Source organism: Gekko japonicus, unplaced genomic scaffold (assembly GCF_001447785.1).
Source record: "Gekko japonicus isolate JY-2015 unplaced genomic scaffold, Gekko_japonicus_V1.1 scaffold333, whole genome shotgun sequence".
Classification (NCBI taxonomy): domain Eukaryota; kingdom Metazoa; phylum Chordata; class Lepidosauria; order Squamata; family Gekkonidae; genus Gekko; species Gekko japonicus.
Genome location: NW_015164192.1, coordinates 243,887 through 264,778, shown reverse-complemented (window position 1 = coordinate 264,778; position 20,892 = coordinate 243,887). Strand labels below are relative to the sequence as shown.

General features: G+C 41.7%; 1 protein-coding gene across 1 annotated transcript in view; it reads right to left on the bottom strand.

Annotated features, from left to right (window-relative positions):
• TFEC (transcription factor EC) overlaps nucleotides 1-20,892 on the bottom strand; it is a 49,722-nt gene that overhangs the window by 22,886 nt on the left and 5,944 nt on the right. Inside the window, exons 2-3 of the mRNA XM_015408294.1 lie at nucleotides 12,527-12,778; nucleotides 11,566-11,661 (exon numbers count right to left, since the gene is read on the bottom strand). Coding sequence (XP_015263780.1) covers nucleotides 11,566-11,661; nucleotides 12,527-12,778 — 348 coding nt within the window. The remainder of the gene's footprint in view (nucleotides 1-11,565; nucleotides 11,662-12,526; nucleotides 12,779-20,892) is intronic.

Below are 20,892 nucleotides of genomic sequence, written 5' to 3'. Positions count from 1 at the left end.
AAAGTTTGTGAGTTTCTTAAAGTTACCCAACAGGGAGGTGAATACACTCTGAGCAAAAGGACCATCTGTATTGTTATGTCCCACATTCCAAAACACATTCCCTCCCTGCTGTCAAAAACAGACAACAGAGATGAGCCTAGGGAGCCCCATCACAATCTAAACCCACCTTCAGAAGATCCATTTATAACAGGTATAAAAGAGCCATCAGTGTGAAGATATAGAAACTTTCAGAGAAGAGAATTTCATTCCCAACCTGACAGTGTTCTCCAGATAATTTAACTGGCTTTAACGTGTTTTCTATTACTGTATTTATTCAAATTGACAAAGTATATTTATTGAATGTTGTTCAGGGAGGGTGGTCTAGAAATCTAAATAAATAACAAATTTCAGAGGCATCCACATCAAGAACCCATCTTTTGCAGTTCAGTTTTCACTATTTCTAAGTTTTCACTATTGGGTTTTCACTTTTTTTAATGAGCAAAACTTACACATAACTGTAGGAGAGGAACCATCTGTATAACCCCAAACAAAGTTTAAGCCCAATCATGGTAATGAGTATAACTCTATTTTGGATTGCACTGTTATAATTGGGAAAATGCATAGGGAAAAGAATTACCCACTCCACAACTGCTCGTTCTCCTATCCCATTGAAGGGGGCACACATGCCTCCACACACAAAGTAAAAACATATAATATGTAGTTTGGCCCTATATTTGATCTCCTTAAAGGCTGATCAGAGTTCATACATTGAGCCTGGAAACTTTCCAGCCATTCAAAACTAACATGAAGAGAATTTTGCACATGAGAGATCCAACTATCAGTTACTCATTTAAGGCCTGGAGACATTTTTTGTACGCATACACATGCAAGCAGATATATTTAGATAGATGGTACCTTTCAGTTCAGTACATTTGGCTGTCTTCCTTCTTCCAATGACTATTGATCAATGTGAATCTCTCTCTCTCTTTCTTTTTCCCTCTCTGCCTCTCATACACACCCTGTTATAAATCATTTCACTCAGTACACTAAATGATTAACACGGCCAATGGTTAACTAGCTCCACAAAGACAATAGAACTGCATATCAAACTGAAGCCCCAAGAAAAGTTAAGGTAAGCCAAATACATCTAACCAAGTTAGATGAGCTGCTTTAATACTTCCTCCACATCTCTTCCCTAAAGTCAGAGCAAATGCTGCCACAGCCAAACCCCCCCCCCACACACACACACTCTGCTTGGGTGGTAGCAGGGCACTTCATTTAGTGAAAATCCCTGAGCAACAACAAAAACCCAGAACAAGAAAAGCATATTAGCAATCTTCAATTAAAGATCAACTGTATTGCCTGATTTTAGGTCAAACATCATTGGCAGTAACTTAATGTGGTGGTGAAAAGTGCCACCGAGTCGCAGCTGACTTTATGGCGACCTATTCAGGTTTTCAAGGCAAGAAATGTTCAGAGGTGGTTTTCCATTGCCTGCCTCTAGTAACTTAATAAAGTTTAAGAATTGCACTAGTTTCATCTGTCAAGTGGATAGCTGATATGGGAAGCATATTTTTGTTCATCTCCCTTATAAATAAAAGCCGAATGGTGGTGGCACTTCTCTAGAACATTCCACACGCTCCAAAATCAGTTCGCTCTCTGATCTGTCATTCAGAGGGTCTCCCTATCCACTGGCTGCTTTGCCTGAGTCCTGCCTCCAACATTCTAAACATTTTGCTTTTCCTCTCCCCCCCATAGCCAGTCAGAACACAGAGGTTATTTGCATATGCAGCCTCATTGGCCTTTGCCTCGGAACACAGAGGTTGTTTGCATATGCGACTTGATTGGCTTTTGCCTCTAACATTCTAAACAGTTTGCTCTTCTGAGGTAAAATGTGTCCAATCTCCAGGTGAGGGCTGGAGATCACTCAGAATTACAACTGCTTTCCAGACGGCAGAGATGAGTTCCCCTGGAGAAAATGGTGGGCTCTGTATCCTTATATGCTGCTGAGGTGGCCCCCATGACAGCCAATGTGATGTAGCAGTCAGGGCTTCAGAGCATGGGAGAGGCTGCTGGTGTGTGGGGGGTGGAAAGCTGAAGAGTGAGGGGGAACTAAAGGTAGGTTGATGATTGGCTGGGAAGGAGATAGGGTTGCCAACTCCAGGTGGGAAATTCCTGGAGATGTCAGGGATGGAACCTGGAGAGGGTGAGGTTTCAGGAGGCATGGGACCTCAGACAGGTACAAAGCCATAGACTCCACCCTCCAAACCAACTATTCCCTTCTGGGGAACCACCGTTGCCAATCTCCAGGTGAGGACTGGAGATCACTCAAAATTACAACTGTTCTTTAGGTAGCAGAGATCAGTTCCTCTGGAGAAAATGGTGGACTCAGTGTCATTATACCCTGCTGAGGTCGCCACAGCAAATTGACACTGAGTGTCCAAGGCCGGGGCACATGCCCAGAGCCTCTTTCTAGAGGCCGTTGTATTTATTTCCACAACGGGCCTTTTTCCTAGTTTCCTATATTACTAAAACACAATTTGTTCACTGCTTCTTTCATTTTCTTATCATTTACTTTTTAGTTTACTCAGTATAACTAGCCAGCATGGCTTGGTTTAATCTTTGAAGCTTGCAGATGAACTAGAAAATATGCATGGACTTTTGTGTTCTTAATACACACCAGTCCACTCTTACTCAAGCTCCTTACACAATGCCATCTGAGGTATCAAAAGATACTTCCTCACCTAAATTGAAGAGGAAAGCATGGTGTTTCATACAAAACTCAGATTTGACCCAGCATATCAAAACTGCTGACGAAAACCCAACACTAAGGCAGATCACTAGCAGCAGACTTTACATGTTGCCTTGATAACCTCTCCACTATTAATTCTTTGTGATATAACTGCTAACCTGTAAGACAGTTCTTCAACATTTGTCATCTATTACTGACAGAGATATTTTGAAGGATATGTTGTTGCAGGCTTTAACAGCCGGAGTTCATTAGTTGTTGTAGATTTTCCAGGCTGTATGGCTGGGGTCTTGGCATTGTAGGACCTGACGTTTCACCAGCAGCTGTGACTGGCATCTTCAGAGGTATAACACAGAAAGATGGAGTACTCTCTGTGTCAAGGTGAGAAGAAAAATGGTAGGCAGATAACTTATATCTACTCAGGAAGGTGGGGTAGGGTTATTATCTTGTAGGAGTTCCCCAGACTGTGACATGCTAATGGAGGAGCTTTCCTGAGAAGGTTCTTTTGCATATGGATTGCAATGGTTTCCCTGTGTAATCTATATGTACAAACAGTATTCAGACATGTACAAACAGTAATCAGACCCACCAGAAAAATACAACAGGTGCTATGATTGGCAAAAACAGAAGAGACCCCCTCACTTCTACAGGAGTATATCGTATACCATGCAGTTGTGGACAGGTATACATGAGGACCACACAGCGTAGCATTCAAACAAGAATAAAAGAACATGAAAAACACTGCAGACTGTGCCAACCTGAAAAATCAGCAGTAGCTGAAAATAGCCTAATTCAAACAGGACACAGTATCTTATTCCAAGACACTGAAAGGCTGGACAACACATCCAATTACCATGTCAGATTACACAGGGAAGCCATTGAAATTCATAAACATAAACACAATTTCAACAGGAAAGAAGAGTTTAAAAATAAATAGGGCATGGTTTCCTGTCCTGAAAAACACAAAATGCTCTACATCTTACAATAGCACTACAGATAAGATTAGGATTTCAACAGCCAATCCATATGCAAAAGAATCTCCTCAGGAAAGCTCCTCCATTAGCATGTCACAGTCTGGGGAAGTCCTACAAGATAATGACTCCACCCTACCCACCTTCCTGAGTAGATATAAGTTACCTGCCTACCATTTTTCTTCTCACCTTGACACAGAGAGTACTCCATCTTTCTGTGTTATACCTCTGAAGATGCCAGTCACAGCTGCTGGTGAAACGTCAGGTCCTACAACGCCAAGACCACGGCCATACAGCCCGGAAAATCTACAACTAATATTTTGGAGGCTTATGTTGTTCATGATTTAACAAACATTATCTGATAATGATGTCTCACAAGAAGCCTATGATACAATCAATCAAGTGATGTGCTGTCATGGCCATGTTACTTTTATGAGGAAACCCCTTCATGGAAAAGATAACTACAACTGACTACTAGGAATGGGCACAGACCACATTTTTGCAGTTTGGTTTGTGGTTTGTGGCTGAACTACGAACCGAACCACAAACCCATATGATTTAGGAGGTTGATTTGCAAACTGACATGGTTCAGATTGGTTCATGAGACATTTAAAGTATAAAAACTTGCTTTCTGCTCCCCACAGCTTTTCACAGGGAGCAGAAGGCAGGGGTTTCCAAACAGCTCAGCAGCAGGGACCGCCATTTAAACCAAAAGGCTGAGTTGTTTTTCTGCTCTTCATGAACCACCATGAACTGCACCAAAATTTGTGGAAGTTCATGGTGGTTCTTCAGTTTGTTAACATCACTTTGCAAACCACGAACCAGCCAGAATTTGTGACAAACTTTAGTTCATCAGCTGGTTCATGCATATCTCTACTGGCCACTGTTTGGATTATTGGACCTCACAGGATCCAGACTGGAGTGCAAAATGGTGGTGGGGTGTCTGACATTTTTGTCTTTCTGATTTCTAACAGGACACATCTGCTTTATGGACCAGCTAACCTTTTCATTAGTAACAGGGATTGGCAAATACTACTCCGTATTTGCAGCTTGGTCACTATTGAAGTTACACATACTTGTTCATCAGTCCAAGGGTTCATTCAATTGATTTCAGTGGGGAAACACATTTCCAGATGTATTCACTTGAGGTGAAATTCTTACATATTGTGCCCTTCACCAAGATTATGCTCCTTTTCAAATTACAGAGAAATAGGGGGGAAAGCATCCCCCATTTTGTCATAGAAATTAAAGTCTCCTATGCAGAATGGCCACTGGAAGATGAGACAACACTAACTCACTAACTTGTGACTTTCTCCTGTTTTCAGCCAGGATTAATCTCCCACTTGGAGGGCATGGCAGGGTTAAAAATCCCAAAAATAATATAAAATAAATATTAGTGGGCTATTTAAAAAACAAACAAACCAGCACAGCATGTTGTTGGTGAGGACAGCTAAACTTTGATGCCCTCCTGCTCTTTCTCTTCTCTCTAAGTGCTGTCAGGCAGCTAGTTAACCAGCACAAGGAAAAAATGCTCAAAGCATTGGTATGGACACAATTTTGTTTAGAAGTAGATTCTCCTGCTGACTTAAGATAAAAGTGGTAAATTGACTGCCTATCTTTTTCCCCTACTAAGGCATTAGCAGCTGCCATGGAAGTCTGTAGGGTGATTATCAGCTGCTCACTCTCTCCTAGGCTGTGATCACACACACTAAATAATCCACTTTCAATCCACTTTCAATGCACTTTCCAACTGGATTTTGCCAGTTCACACAGGCCCATTCTGCATCTAGTATTAACTCCATTGTTCTACCAAACCCACACTAGAACAGAAAAAGATGCAGCTCAAAACCACATTCAGATACCCCGGGCCAACACCATACTGACTGCAGAGTTACCCCTGACTGGCCATAAAATGGCCATAAATCTATACAGACAGTACCATAAAACTGAGAGATCAAAGGAAGAGAAACTGGCATGCAGTGTGGAGGCTACAAAAAAATCCGACAAAGAAAGTGAGAGTGGCATGCAATGTAGAGGGGCATTTCTGTCCCAACATGGGCTTGGTTAAACAGTGGACCAAATGTTAGATGCAGAATGGGCCACAGTGAAATCCAGTTAGGAAGTGCATTGAAAATGGATTGAAAGTGGATCATTTGGGGTGTGTGATCGCAGCCAGAGTCTAACCTGCTTTACAGAGTTATTGTTGTGAAGGCAAAATGGAAGAGCAGAGAATCATGTTGTAAGCTGCTTAGGTTCCCCTATGGGGAGTAAAGTAGAGTACAGATAGTTAAATAAACATATTAAAAACTACTTCCCACCAACTCCAAACCATCTACAGTCTGCTAAGCAGGAAACACCTTTACCTCTTTCCCTTTCGGACACACTACCATGCCTATTATGAGGGAAGTAGTAGCGAATGGTGGCTAGGCTTTACTTCTGTCCGCCTTCCAGGCCTTTCAGAGGGTGCAAATAATATGCTTGCCATAGCTGACTCTCTTCCCTACAGATGTACATCTTGGGGAGGAGTGGGATACAACTTTGCTAGCATCTGGCCCCGGTCACACGGGGGAAATTGACCTGGCCAAAGTGCGGCTTTTTAGAGCCGCACCAAAAGAGACACACGGTGGTGGGATCAGACAGATTCCCTGAGCCGCCGCACAGTTGCTCCCCGGCACGATCAGATGCCACGGGGGAGAGCCACGGAAGGGAGAGCAAGGCAGCTGGCTGCGCATGTGTGCGCATGCGCAGTTCGGCCGGGAGCCTTGACTGCTCCTGAAGACGCGCGCACCGGCGAGCCCACAGCCGCGCTTGCTGCGGCGTTTCAGGTTGGTCCTACTATTCCCTTGGGGGTTTTTTTACTGCGCATTATCAGCCTGAAGGGATGGATCAGGGACGGGTGCGCGCCACTTCCCAGATGTTGCGTTGTGATCGCACCTGTTTGCTGCGCCCCTGATCCGTCCTTCTTCCGGGTCAAAACCTCCAGTGTGACCGGGGCCATCTGCATCTATCATCACCCTTGTAGTCAGTAAAGCCAATGAATCCTGGAAGGAAAAGCTATAGTCTCTGCCACAATCTCTCCATACATAGACCTGCCCATTTGCCAGCATGTTCAGGCAATGCATGAACACAGTAGATAAGCATAGCCCCAGAATATGAGAAAGCTCACATGAACAGGATCTGTGCAAATATATCAGAAATCTCTCCCAAATGACTAAGATGGCACAATGATTGGTCAGAAATGAAAATGCTGAGCACATGCCTATTAGGACAATCCTGTTTGGCTAGATTATTGGTTAATTCTTCTGGTTGGATGGATGAGACATACTACTAGGCACATACTTTCTGTATCACTGTCTTCAATCAGTGTGCCTCCCATCTCCTGCTGCATGGGGGAAATGAAACCAAACAGCAAGGTGAAAGGAAAACTGTCAGACTGAAAATTTCCCAGCTGTTCACAAATGCTAAAAATAATTATATTCAGATTGAGAGAATAACAGTATTAGAGAATGGGTATAGGTCAAGGTGGATCTTCAGCTTTTATTTTCTGAATGCAAATCCATATTACACAATAAGATACTTTCCCATAATCCAGTTATTTGGAGTGTCCTCTTACCCAGGTACATAGTATTCCTTTCACCAATGCAACTGCATTTTATTACCTAATGTGATTACTTTTTAGTTGTGTTCATGGAGACAGAACACGAAGCTTTCCCAGAAATTGTCTACCTGAGCCTCCCACTCTTCTAAGTAGGAAGAGTTCTTTTTAAAAAAACAGAACAGGAAAGGGTTTTGCAAACACAGTAGATCTTCTTTGAGAATGTTCTTCATTTCTAAGTCATTCATTAAAGACAACTTTTTAAAGGATACCATCCAAAGTTCTCAGATAAGTGACCATCTGTTCGAGAGGAAAAAAAGAACTACCTTATACAGATACAGCAGAACACGGTAGTAAGTTAGGAGTACACACTTAATTTGTGGGGCATTTTGATATGAATGCATTCGTCTCTCTTAAAAGATTAACAAACTCCTTTCCCCTCTTCTCTATACACCATCTTTAATGTACAGTGTGAATTGGTTACTCCCAACACATTTCTATTTATAAGTGACTGGCAGCTCTAGAGAAAATACTGAATGCTTCAGCAAGGAATGCTTTCCTTCATGACTTTCACCTACCTTTCAAAGGCAGAAAGCTCAACAGGAAGGAAGGGAAAAGGCTTTCCTCAGTTCCTTCTAAATTACCACAGAATTCACTTCACTGAATTATATTCACCAGTCTCTTTAGATGGCCTATATGGAAAAACTAGGAAGTAGCTCTACCCACTAAATACTGAAACACATTTTTTTGGCATCTGTAACTTTTAATACAATCCTCCAACAAACAAGTGGCATTACTTTCCAGTTGTTCAGAAGGTGATTCACTAATGGCACAATCTTTTTTTTTTTAATAATTTTTATTGAGATTTAACAGAAATAAAAAGCACAGACATACAACAAACACGACACCCACCCCAATCCAATTTATAGTTCCACTTCTACACTACCTTAACCCATTACATCTTTTGTCACTGATCTCCAATTTATCAACAGCAGATCAAATTAACCCATTAATCTATATTTATTTCCTAACCGCTTAATTCTAAATAAAGTATATACATTATAAACTTTCACCCTGTTGGAATCTAGTCGCACAAATGTGGGGTTTTTTTTTCTTCCAAGGAACAGAACTGTATCCCCTTTGCAAATGCAGCTGATTTGACAATTCCTTGCCCTGATCTGACTGCACTTAGTTAACACATTGGGACAGAATGTGGAGAGGAATGTGGGACAATGTGGAGGCTCATCTGGATGCACATTCCCCTCCACATCCTGTCCAAACTAGTTAGGCACAACTAGAACTGGATCAAAGTAAAAAGCCATGTTGCACAGCTCTAGTGGGCAATGAAACCACCAGCTCAGCATGGGAATGTAGGGAGCATCAACACAGTTATGTTAGCAATGTCAGTGGATTCCCTTTCCCCTCCTTTCATAGTGATAGAGCCAAGTCTGATTGGATATGTGGTGTTCTGATGTCATCATTCACAGCATGAGCCTTAATTAGCTGAAATCATACCATGAGGAAGCCTTTCAAGTGACACAAATTTAGCCAAAGTAGCAAAAGATAAAGGATACAATGCTGCAAATGCTTGAAAAAGAAAAATAACACAGGCCCCTGCCACACGGCAGGGAAAACACGAGGCGAAGCGCGGCTAAAGAGAGCCGCATCAAAAAAGATACGCGCGGGCGGGATCCCACAGATCCCGTGCACCGCGCGCCGTTGCTCCCCGGCACGATCACATGCCGGGGAGGAAGTGTCGGAGGCAAGGGGGAGGCCGCCGAACTGCGCATGCTTGAGCCCGAGGCCGGGATGTGCCGCTGCAAGGACACGCGGCCGATCCCACGGCCGGTTTGAGCCGCTCCACTTCGCATGAACCACCCAGGTAGATGGTTCTTTTTAGAGCGGGTTTTCGCGTGGAAGAGACAGGTCGGGGATGGACAGGCAACGATTCCCAGATGTTGCCGTGGGATCACGCCCGTTTGATCCGCCCCCGTTCTGTCTCGCTCCCGGACCAAAACCCCTCGTATGAACGGGGCCACAGTTGAATTTTGGGCATTTTTTCACAAACATTTCTATAATTCACTGAAACAGCAGCTTTCACAGGAATAATTGAACATCAAGAAAAGTTGGTGCAAAACTAGCATACATGTGTTTGGCAAGTAATACCATGGTTCCATTGCTCACAGGTGTTTGCATGACACATGCGAATGAGATAATTTATGCATGCAGTGTACATGCTAAACCCATACAATGTAGAGTAGCCTTCACCCTCAGGTCAGTGGCCCAATTTTAAAGCTCTGCCTTTATTAGGCTGATTTGTGCTCTGTGCATACAATGGGAGAGGAAGAATCCCCACTAAATGAGCAGAACAAGACTCAACTAGCTAAAAAGGCCCTGGGTGCCTCCAAATGCCTACCATTTCTAAACAGTACTTGTTATTAGGGGGCAGTGAGCCTTTCTGAAAAATATTCACAAGCATTAGATAGCTCCTTTTCAGTGAACGTCTCATTATGTATGCAATCCCCATGCCTTGGTGTGATTTTTTCTCTCTTTAAACTATTTTTTTTTTTGTATATTTTTATTGATTTTCAGTATATAACAAAAATAGCATTTCATATTTCCATTTTTTACAATATTTTTGAGCTTTTTATCCATACATTTCTAGCCAATTATCTACTTTTTGCCATCTTTCCTTAAACACACTGTCCATTTTTCCCGCTAAGAACATATTTGTTTTGTCCATTTCTTTTATATCTAAGATGTTTGTGATTAATTCTTCTCTGTTTGGGATTTTTTCTGATTTCCAACGTTTTGCTATCGCAATTGAGAAGGCAGCAGCTCAGCAAGGGAGAAGCAGGAAGGAACACGGGCCTGATTCTATGCAGCATTTCTATCATCAATCCATTCCACTCCAAATAAGAATGGGTATGAATTTCTGAGGCCAGATTGGCCTGTATTCTTTGACTCTTTAGCTAGAGTCACATTCCATCTGTCGTTTGATATGGATAGTAGTGATGGAACCTGATGGTTCCATTTTTAATAGCTATATTTTCCCCAAGGTAAGATGCTTGTCTTTTCTACCACTTTTTTTTTTGGTAAACATCACTCAGTAATGCAATGCTGAACCTCACATCCAAAAATGAACTTTGAGTCTTCCTTGGACTTTGTCTAATCTAGTGCAAAATGTGCTTGACAAAGGTATTTGCCGTGATGATGTCTTGTGCAGCCTTTACAGTGGCCTAAGATAAGCAAGCAGGGCTGTTAATATTTAGTCTGGCCTTTTCCCAGCAAAGATGCCCTTGTGTTTGATGATACCGGGCCCTAGATGGAAATTGCTCATCGCGTCTACACTAATCAACATTTATGAATGTGAATATTTGGCATGCAATTGACAACCTATATGTTATAATTGTATTAAATAATATATCCTCTGTCTTTTTATGAGCAAGCCTGATTGCACAGTTTGGGGATGAAAGGCAGGATATTAGTTTTACTAATAAAAATTATACATGGAAATTGTAATTGAAAAATATATCAGCGAAGTTATGCATTCCATTCTTTTTATGTTCCACAGTGTTCTCCATAAAAAGGAAATTGTTAGTTAATAATATTAATGGAACCTTTGACTTGCTAATTTTTGTGTTTAAAGTTAATATGAAAATTGAAACAAATTTCCGATCATTTGGTTTGTAAGTCATTATTTTGACATGGTCTATACGATTTACAGTCCTAGGCCTATTCTGTAGTCTAAACCTATTGTATAGGAATGTACTCCTACAAAACCATCCTAAGCAGAATTACAGTTCTGTTGACATCAATGATCTTAGAAGAGCATATTTCTGCTTAGGATAGCACTGCCAGATTCTCAGATACAAGCATACTGTTGCCTCTTATCCATGAAAACAAAGTCAAATGCTGAAAAAAGTACAACTTGGTTTCTCTGAGCTCTCCAAGTAAAATAAATACTGGATGACAAATTGACAAGGAAATCAATAGATTTAATGGTGGCAAACACAGTATGTTGCAATAAGAGGAAGATGCATTCACAATTTCAGGGTGATGATTCTAAATTAATTCTAATGTAGACAACTTTGTAACAATATTGCTTTGATTGCTCACTGTGCTCCCAAAGCAATGTGCTAGTACAAAGCAAGTACCTTTGAACAGAGATGAAGGTAGAGAACAATGTTTGCCATTTTACAAGCCAGAATTACAGTCCTCAACTGAATTCTCTATTTCAATTATAATAGCACAAGTCAATAATTACTTACAGTTCTTTGCATGAGTAGCGGTGTTTCAGAGCAACACATTCCTTCATCATTAAAACTTGACTCCATATTAATTATGTCATCAATAACATCATCCATCTAATAAAACAATAGTTTTGAATGAAGTGGTTAGCAGTGGAGTATATACTATAAATAGTTGGTCATGGTTAAATTGAAAATAATCCATGACAAGTAAATGATAGTGACAAGCTCTTTTGTTAAAAGACAGTTTAGGGTACACGGTGCACTCTTTTTCTGAACTTTATTTGTTCCAGTCCTTTAAGCTACTTTGATGAAAGACCGCCTTGGAATAAAATGTAAGCTCTTCCATTTTACATAATAAATCAGTTGGGTCTGTTCAGTGGGGTCAAAACTGTACATTGGTTTTTGGAACATTTTCAACTGCATTAAAAGTGCCCTCTCCTTTTCACATTTTTTAAAGATGTAAACAGTCTTTATTGCTGTAAACTTCTTTATTGCTGCCTCTTTCTTTATTACTTCTCTCTCGTTTTCATTTGACTTTGTTTGCTGGCAGCCTAATCTGGCTACATAATATATTGATGATTGCATATATGTAAGCCTCCCTGAGCCTGCCTTGGCAGGGAGGGTGGGATATAAATCGAATAAAATAAATATATTAAATAAATAAATACTGATCCCCGACCACCCACAGGTCCCTCACTCTCATTTTTTTTTTGCCATCAAATAAATCATCACATAGCCAAATCTGATTGGTTATACGGCATCGTGATGTCAATTCATATGTGATGCATGACTGGCTGGGATCGTATACAGGAGTAATTAAGGAAAATGAAAGGATCAACAACTAAGAAAAATGCACAACAAACAGAGAAAATAATGGCACCAAAGGGATTAACAAATCTGCACTGTGCATTCACCGAATTCCTTATTGACTTGTGGAGAGACTTTCTCTACCAAGATATGTTACAGCAACAAACCATACCACATTTTCATGTTCTCCTCCAAGGGCTAGTAACTTGGTTGTTGGACTTCCAGGAGTGCTGATGTCACTGGCAGGCGGCATCTGCCCACTCCTTAATATGGGTGCTGCTCCTGAAGAACTGACTGAATGAGAATGAGACAGTGATAGAGTTTGGGTGGGCAGTTTGGTATCCAGAGTCAAGTACTGTTTGACTTGTTGCCTTGGCGTTTGTTGAATGTGATACTTGGATGGGTTTTCAAAGTGTGTCTGGACCTATAAAGACAAGATAATCAACAGCTGTTTCTCTTCGATACGACTGGTGATTTTTGATAACATAATTCTGACAGTATAACTGATAGCATGGTTTTCCAGCTGTACTTCAAGTTAAAATGTGTCCCACCAAATATTATTATTCAAATAAAGGTAAAGGTAAAAGTTCCCTTGCTCGAAAGCCAGTCGAATCCGACTCTAGGGTTGCAGTGCTCATCTCCGTTTCAAAGCCGAAGAGCCAGCGCTGTCTGAAGACGTTTCCATGGTCATGTGGCCAGCATGACTAAACACCAAGGCACACGGAACGCTGTTACCCTCCCACCGAAGTGGTACCTATTTATCTACTTGCAATTTCTTGCTTTCAAACTGCTAGGTTGGCAGGAGCTGGAACTAGAGATGGGAGTTCACTCCGTCATGTGGCAACCCGGGTCTTGAACTGCTGAACTACCAACCTTCCACAGCCTGCTGGACTGTGGCTTTTCAGTCTCCATCTCATCAAATCAGCACTACTACATTTGTAAGTAAACAGAATTTTGAATGTCCTTGTTTTTCTGTACCTGAAATTGATTGTTTATTTTACAAACTTATTCTACCAACAGAAATAAAAAAGAGCAGAGACAGACATTACCCTAGCATATTCCTATTTAAAACCACATTTTAGTTGAAACCTATGCATAAATTACAGTATACATACATAGACAACAAGCATTAAAGCAGATTGGTCTCATCATACAGGCACTTATTATAAAATAACTGAATTATTGCTTTTGAACAGAAACACATGAAAGCATTTTTAAAGCTGCTATTCAAATCAATCTTCGTTTTTGCTAGCTCACCTGGCAGTAAGAGCGATCTGTCAAATGAGGCATTTTCTTGCTATCATACAAATAACACTCCAGAAATGCTGTCCTAGCTGATTACTGATCAACCCCAAGCAATGCAATAATCTCAGCAACCCTTTTAAGGACTAGTAAGGGTTTAGAGAAGCCAGTGAGATTTTATAAATTAAGTGGTCATGCCAAAAAACAGCTAATTGGGTAAACCTAGGTCATCCTTTTTGATTGCACAGACTGACAGCTACTACTTCAAACAACTCCCATCAAGATCCATGAAACATTTCTGCAATTTATCTACTCCAGGGACGTTGAGTACACAAGTCTGCTCTGTCCCATTCACCCGCTGGCTGTCTTGGCATGGTCTAGTATGACTAATGCCAAATTTCTCCTAATTGATTTTGTTCAAGCGATCCTTAAGATGTAAACAATAGGAGAACTTTGGTCATATCCTTCAGTTTTTAAAATTCCACTTAATATCAGACATCCTTTAACAAAATGAGCACTTATGTTAGCAACATTTTGGTTCATTCTGTAACATCTTAATATTAATTGAATTTTACTAATGCTTTTTTCACTTAGAACACAATCCAGCCAGAATTAAATGCTTTAACATTACAATGGTTCCATGGACAAATCCACGAGAGCCAGTGTGATGTAACACACTTTCAGACTAGAACTGGGAGGCCCAGATTTGAATCCCCCCAGTAGCATGGACTCACTATATGGCTTTGGGCTAGTCACTCTGTCTCAGCCTAACCTACCTCACAGGGTTGTGGTTCTAAGTATAAAATGGAGGAGGCAGAATTGATATTGTAAGCTGCTTTTGGTCCCTATTAGCTAAAAACAAAATGCAAAAACCTTTAAAATTCCAATTCTAAAACAGTCCAGCTGATTCCAATGGCATAATCTGTGTCAAGCACATAGGACTGGGATGATTACAACCGTACCTCCAGCCCTTATCCATACTTGAACTGTGTCCCTTCAGCTGCATCAATATCATTACCATCCTGTGCTGGAAACTTTCTTTTCTTCAACTGCTATCCTGGTGTAAGTAGGTACTACCAATAAACCCATAAAGCTGCTAGATGCCACTCCATGATATCTGAAATGCTTCCAAGAATGTTGCATAAGGAAACCACTTCAGCTTCTTCCTCTGCCCAGTCCTTGTTTTGTAAATTCTCCACCACAAAAGGAAAATCAAAAGGGTTTGCAAGGCTTGCCCAAAATCACATAGGACGCAATGCAGCCAAAATTAGTGCTTTAACATTACAATGATTTCAAGAAAAAGCATGGTCTTGAATCAATGAGATTAAAATAAAATGCATCTCATGAGACTTTTGTAACTGAGTCCACAATTTGAACTCAAGCATCTAATTCTTCAAGCACACTGTATTTATCAGATTATAAAAACCATAATTTTAATGCAATTATCAAAATAGGACAAAAAAGTACATGTTATGGAGGAACCCGGTCTTTGTCTCTTGGGTGCTTATCTTGACTATGTCGCAAATTTCTGGCAAGCTTTTGCAGCTGTCTCCTGTCCTAATTCTTTTCTGTTGCACTTTTGCTCATTGTTTCTTAAACTATTACATTTAGGGATGAGCACAAACTGCATTTTTATGGTTTGATTCATGGTTTGAGGTTAAATCACGAACCAAAACATAAACCCATACGAACCAACAGAATAATCACTTAGCTGTTTGGTTTAAATGGCTCCAAGCCATTTAAACTCTGTTTTCTGCTCCCCCACGGGGTGGGGCCTCATGAAGATGGACCCCTGTCTCCACTGGGGGAGCTGGCACCCCTAGGTTTGACTCTTTGTCCAAAGAGACAGTTTTGACTGTGATCAAAGCTCAAAAGCTGTCTGGTTAAATTTGAACATTGCCATTTTAATTTTGTTTCTCCCTGGAAATGTTTCCTCATGCTTAATTTTCCCATTACAGTTCAAGTATTTTTTTTAAGCCCCCGGAGGGGATTTTTTATTGATTTTTAAAACACTAAAAAAACTAGAACAGAAAAAAGGGAAAGGGAAAGCTACATATAAGGGAAAAAGTAAAGAACCCACTACTAACTAAAAACCCAAGAGAGGAGATCTCCAACTAGCTTTTTATACTTCATTCAGACTTTTCATCTTTGTACTTCTTATGAACTGTGTCGATCTTTTAACCCTTTTAACCATCCCCAGTTACATTTAATTGCCCAATAACAGTGCCCCCCATCATCCCCTAGAACCAAAGTTCTCAAAGGCACAATTCAGAGTCGTTTAGCCTTTACTTCTTCTTCCGCAGTTTGTAGGAACTTTTCGGGGCTGATGCCCCCTGCTCAGACAAAAAGTTCCAGTTTCCAGCTCTCCACTGGACTTATCATCCCCTTCTTTTTCCTCGTCCTCTGGCCTTCCCAGCTGCTCCTTTAGAAACTCTTGAGCTTTAAGAACAGAGTCAATCTTGACCTTCTTCTCCTTGATCTTCAATATTACTCCTTCTGGAAACAGCCATTTATATCCAATTGAGTTTGTTTGGAGGAAAAACACAAGTTCCTTGTATTTCTTTCTGCGTTGTCTTACTTCAAATGGAATATCCTTTAGCGTTCTGACAGCATTCTCCCCCACCTTCAGGGGTGTCGCAGCAACTGCTTTCAGGATAGCATCCCTGACGTGCCTCTTCGAGAATCTTACTACAATTTCCCCAGGCAGATTATTTTACTTTATGTATCCTGAATATGATCTGTAGGCCACATCCATGTTAATCCATTATTTGCATTTGTTGAGCAGTAATGCTTGTTGTCACAACTTGCAGCTGCTTTTGTTCTGCAGTAATATTCGCTGTTACAACAGACATCTGTTCTTTAAAGACATTGAGCTTTTCCAGCAGAGGGCGCATGACCGCTGTCATCACCTTCGTCATCTCACTGGTCATTTCCGGGGACTCTAGTTTCGCTTTTAAAAGTTTCTCTTTGTCTCTGTCCCTCTTCCCCGCCATCTTTTTCTCGTTTGTTTGCTTTCGCAATAAATTTTAAAGTCTCTGAATATGCGCTTATCTGTATAGCTCGATGGATGAGTACTTCTGGGCAATTTCTTGTTTATTCTTCCACTCCCTCCCCTTTCGCTCAACGATTTATGGGCATGGGAGGCATCCCTCCCACCACTCGCTTCTGCCGTTTCGCTGCTTCGGGTAAGGAGTGTCTTTTCGTTTAAAAATCAGTTCTCATTTGACTCACGTTCATAGTTGGTCTTCCGACCCCTCTTCATTCATCATTTCAAACGCCTGATCTCCTGTGCTAGACCCAGCTAGCTTCATTTGTACCATCAGGTCTCTCAGCTGGACGGACCACTGGAGCAAGGGGGAGCCTCAATTCTCTGGCATTCGGCCAGAGAAGAGGCTACCCCCTCAAAGCTCCTTGGCCAGGTGCCCTTCCCCGGGCTACTGGGGGGGGTTATAAGCCTGCTCACCCCCTCCGTCCGCCAGAGCACGGAGACACCCCTGGGAGGTCCGGGAGGTGAGTCTGTGAGCGTGCCGCCATCAACCGGAAGCCACAGTTCAAGTATTTTTCAATGCTACTTTTTGCATTAAAGGTCTAAAACTGCTCAACAATGGCATGCATGTATCCAACTCTCCGTGGATGTTCTGGAGCAGCTTCTCCCTCCTGCTGCAGTTCATTAAGATTCCCCTGGTGTGTCAGAGGATCTTCAAGAATACATAAGGGGCAAAGTGGGAAATCAGCAGAAATCAATGCCCTTTTTTCCTGCAAATGTATGCAGGAAATACACCAGATGAAACTATTGAAAAAGATAAAACAACTGGGGTTTTTTTGTTTCTGTATGACAAAATACATTTACAGCTTGAAGAAATAACCTATATCGACAAGTATGTTCTATTGTGTTATTTTATAATTTGTACATGCAGATAAAGATCATTTATCTGCACTACTTGTCATCTTGTACTTTTACATTTTTTGCAGACATTACCCTTTGGTAATTTTATGTTTGTTTACCTTTATTATTCCATGATGGTTTGTTATCTGGTATTACATATTCCAGAGATGGTTTGGTGCTGGAAAGTGCCATCAAGTTGCAACCAACTTATGGCACCCCCTGTAGGGTTTCAGGGCAAAAGAGGAACAGAAGTGGTTTGCCATTGCCTGCCTCCTGGTAGCTTCCTTGGTGGTCTTTCATTCAAGTATTAATCGGGGCTGCCCCTGCTCAGCTTCCAAAATCTGATGAGATTAGGCTAGCCTGGGCCATTCATGTGAGGGCTTGTGATTATTCTATGTTTCATAATTACTAGGTTTTGGCTTTGCTTTTGTTGTCCTGTCTCTTGAGCATTTTTTTCCTTTTCTTTAACTTTACATCTACATAGCAGAGCAGGATGTGCTTACAAATTAAAAACTTAATTAAAATTAATAATTTAAGTTGCTATTTAGAGTGATATTGTAAGTAGGTGGAGGTATGTGAGCAAGACTTTTTAGAAAAATCTTGTTACAAGAAAGGAATCATACTTGTCTTTGGTGGCTTTTGAAAAGCTTCCTTGTTGTATAATGGGACTGTTGATCAGTGTGATTCTTCCCATGAACCAATCCTAAGTACAAGTAAGTACAACTGGATACCCGTGTTAACATCTGAGAAACATTTAAACAGGTATTTTCTTCGGGCTGGGTATTCAACTTGCCCCTCTACTCATCCACAGTCTCAAAAGCTAATTTTAATTGCCGTGTAACTTCTTGACACCAGTTGTCACTAGAACAAAAACTACTGTACAAGCACCAAGTGGACAATATCAAATCAGCTCATAGAAGAAACAGGAAGTTCCTTTTTCATTAATTGCCTGTGGTAAGGGAAAAGACTTTCTGTACAGTTCTGTGAGGGGAGACGGCTCTATTTTTGTATGAACATCTAAGGAACATTGCATGAATACATCTACCATATCAGACGAACCCAGCCTTTATTCCATTGTGGAAAAACTGACCAACTATACCACCTAATTCCTCAGCAGCTTCCTCTTCTACAAGATAACTCTGCAATGCCATGAGCCACCAAAGTGCTTTCAAAAAAGATTAATATCTATAATATATTTATTTAGATATTTATACCCCACTTTCCTAAAATGGCTTACAACACTGTTCTTCCATCCTCCATTTTTCCTCACAACAATCCTGTGGGAGAGTAACCAGCCTGAAGCCACCCAGCAAGCTTTCAGGGCAGAGTGGAAATTCATACCGAAATTTCTCAGATCATAGTCCAACACTCTAACCATTAGACACACTGGTATGACAGCAGTAGGCTGTGCTCTAGTCCTTTGGTTTCTTTCCAGAAATTCCCCATCTGTTCCTGCCCCAGACCTCAAGGAATGGATTGCCCCATAGAGAAAGACTTACGGTGGATGACAGGAATTTCTGTCTCAGTGCAGCAGCTCACATGACCAAGCCATAAATTTTAGAGCTAATTTTTTAAAAACTTGGTACTGTTTTATTTTATTGAACCTTTTCTCTGACTATAGAACATCCTTTATATTCATACACACAATGGGAAATTATATCTGTCTTGCCTAGAAGAAACATTACTGTGTGTAGAAGCTTTCAAGTTAAAACAAAACACTCATGTGACATTAAATACAGTCTTACACATTCAATTTAATGGTAACCTTTGACACCATATTCACCAACAAATTTTAAACAAAAGGGGAACAGGCTCAAGAAAAGATTATTTTCATGATTCTCCCACCCTCTTCTATAGCATAGGCTGCTCAAAGCTTACTATTGAACAGACTATTTTAGCACCAATACCCTAAAAATATCCTGTCTTGTATCTACAGAGGAAGGAGGGTAAATTCTTTCTCTATTATAGCTGTCAGGCATTATTAAACCATCGTAGCTCATAGAGAGCTATCTTTAGACACTGCGACTCTTACAATGCTGTAGTGCCAGCACAAAGAGCTATTAAGCCAATATAAAGCCAATATGGTAAAGTCAATCAAGTGTTGGACTTGGTCTGGAAATGTCAGTGATCAAAATTCCTGCTCTGTCACAGACCTTGTTGGATTAATTTATTCTTCTTTTCAGTTTAGCAAGGGTTTCAGTGAGATGAAATGGGGTATTCCCCTGTATGCTATCTGGACAAAGGGTGGAATCTCTCCCTTATTATAAACGAGTAGTGGGTGCTAGAATTCTAAAATTGGCCCCTTTAGTGTTAGGCCGAAAAAACTGCCACTCGGAAGACACTGGCTGGGTTCATTGGCTGCTTTGTGCAGTCCCGGCCAGTGTTCCAAGGTCATTTACATATGGAAGCTGATTGGACTACACTCCATTCCACACCTCAAACTCACCCCCCCCCCAAGGCAGTTGGAATTTTCAGTTGGGAGAGGAGAATGATGTCAGCTGCTCCCTAGGCAGAGGCTGTGTGTGTGTGTGTGGGAGGGGGTTGTAAAGACAGACAGGCAGATAAACATTGGCTGATGGTTGCCAACTCCAGGTTCGAACTCCAGGACATAGGGTTGCCAACTCCAGGTTGGAAACTTCCAGGATATTTTAGGGATGAAGCCTGCTGAGGGTGGGATCTGAGGAGGAGGAGGAAGAGGGGGACCTCAGACAGATACAATGCCATGCTGCCCACACTCCAGACAAGCTGTTGCCAGTCTCCAGGTGACAGCTGGAGAGATCTTAAAGCTTTGGTGCTACTTCAAAGTTCCCCAGGAGCCCAAAACAGAGTAGTGTTTTGGAAAATCTTGAGGAATTGTTTGGTGCATTTACGATGGGGCTCCTGGGGAACTATTGTTGCCAATCTTGGCCCAGCAGCCATCAAACCATTCTCTTCAACCCCCTGCTGTGCAGCTGACTTTCCCCTAGGGTTGCCAATCTCCAGGTGGGACCTGGAGATCTCCCACTGCTACAATTGATCTCCAGATGACAGAGATCAGTTCCCCTAGAGAAAATGACTGCTTTAGGAGGGTAGACCCTATGACATTATACCTGCTGAGTCCTTCCGCCCCCCCCCCGCCCAATGCTGCCCTCTACAGAATCCACCCCCCAAACCTCCAGGTATTTCCCTCCTTAGAGCTGGCAACCCTACATTCCCCTCAGTGCCTGTTGGGAGTGGGTGGTGGGGGAGGGGAAGGGAGTGGGCGACCGGAGGCTTCTGCCTCCTGTCTCCGGTCCTGGAGTGGGGGGGGTGGAAACGGACCCGGCAGCCGGAGGCTTGCACCTCCAGTCGCCGGCCCTGGAGTGAGTGGGGTTGAGTGGGGGGAAACGGACCCTGCGGCCGGATGTCGGCCCTGGAGTGGGTGGGGGTGG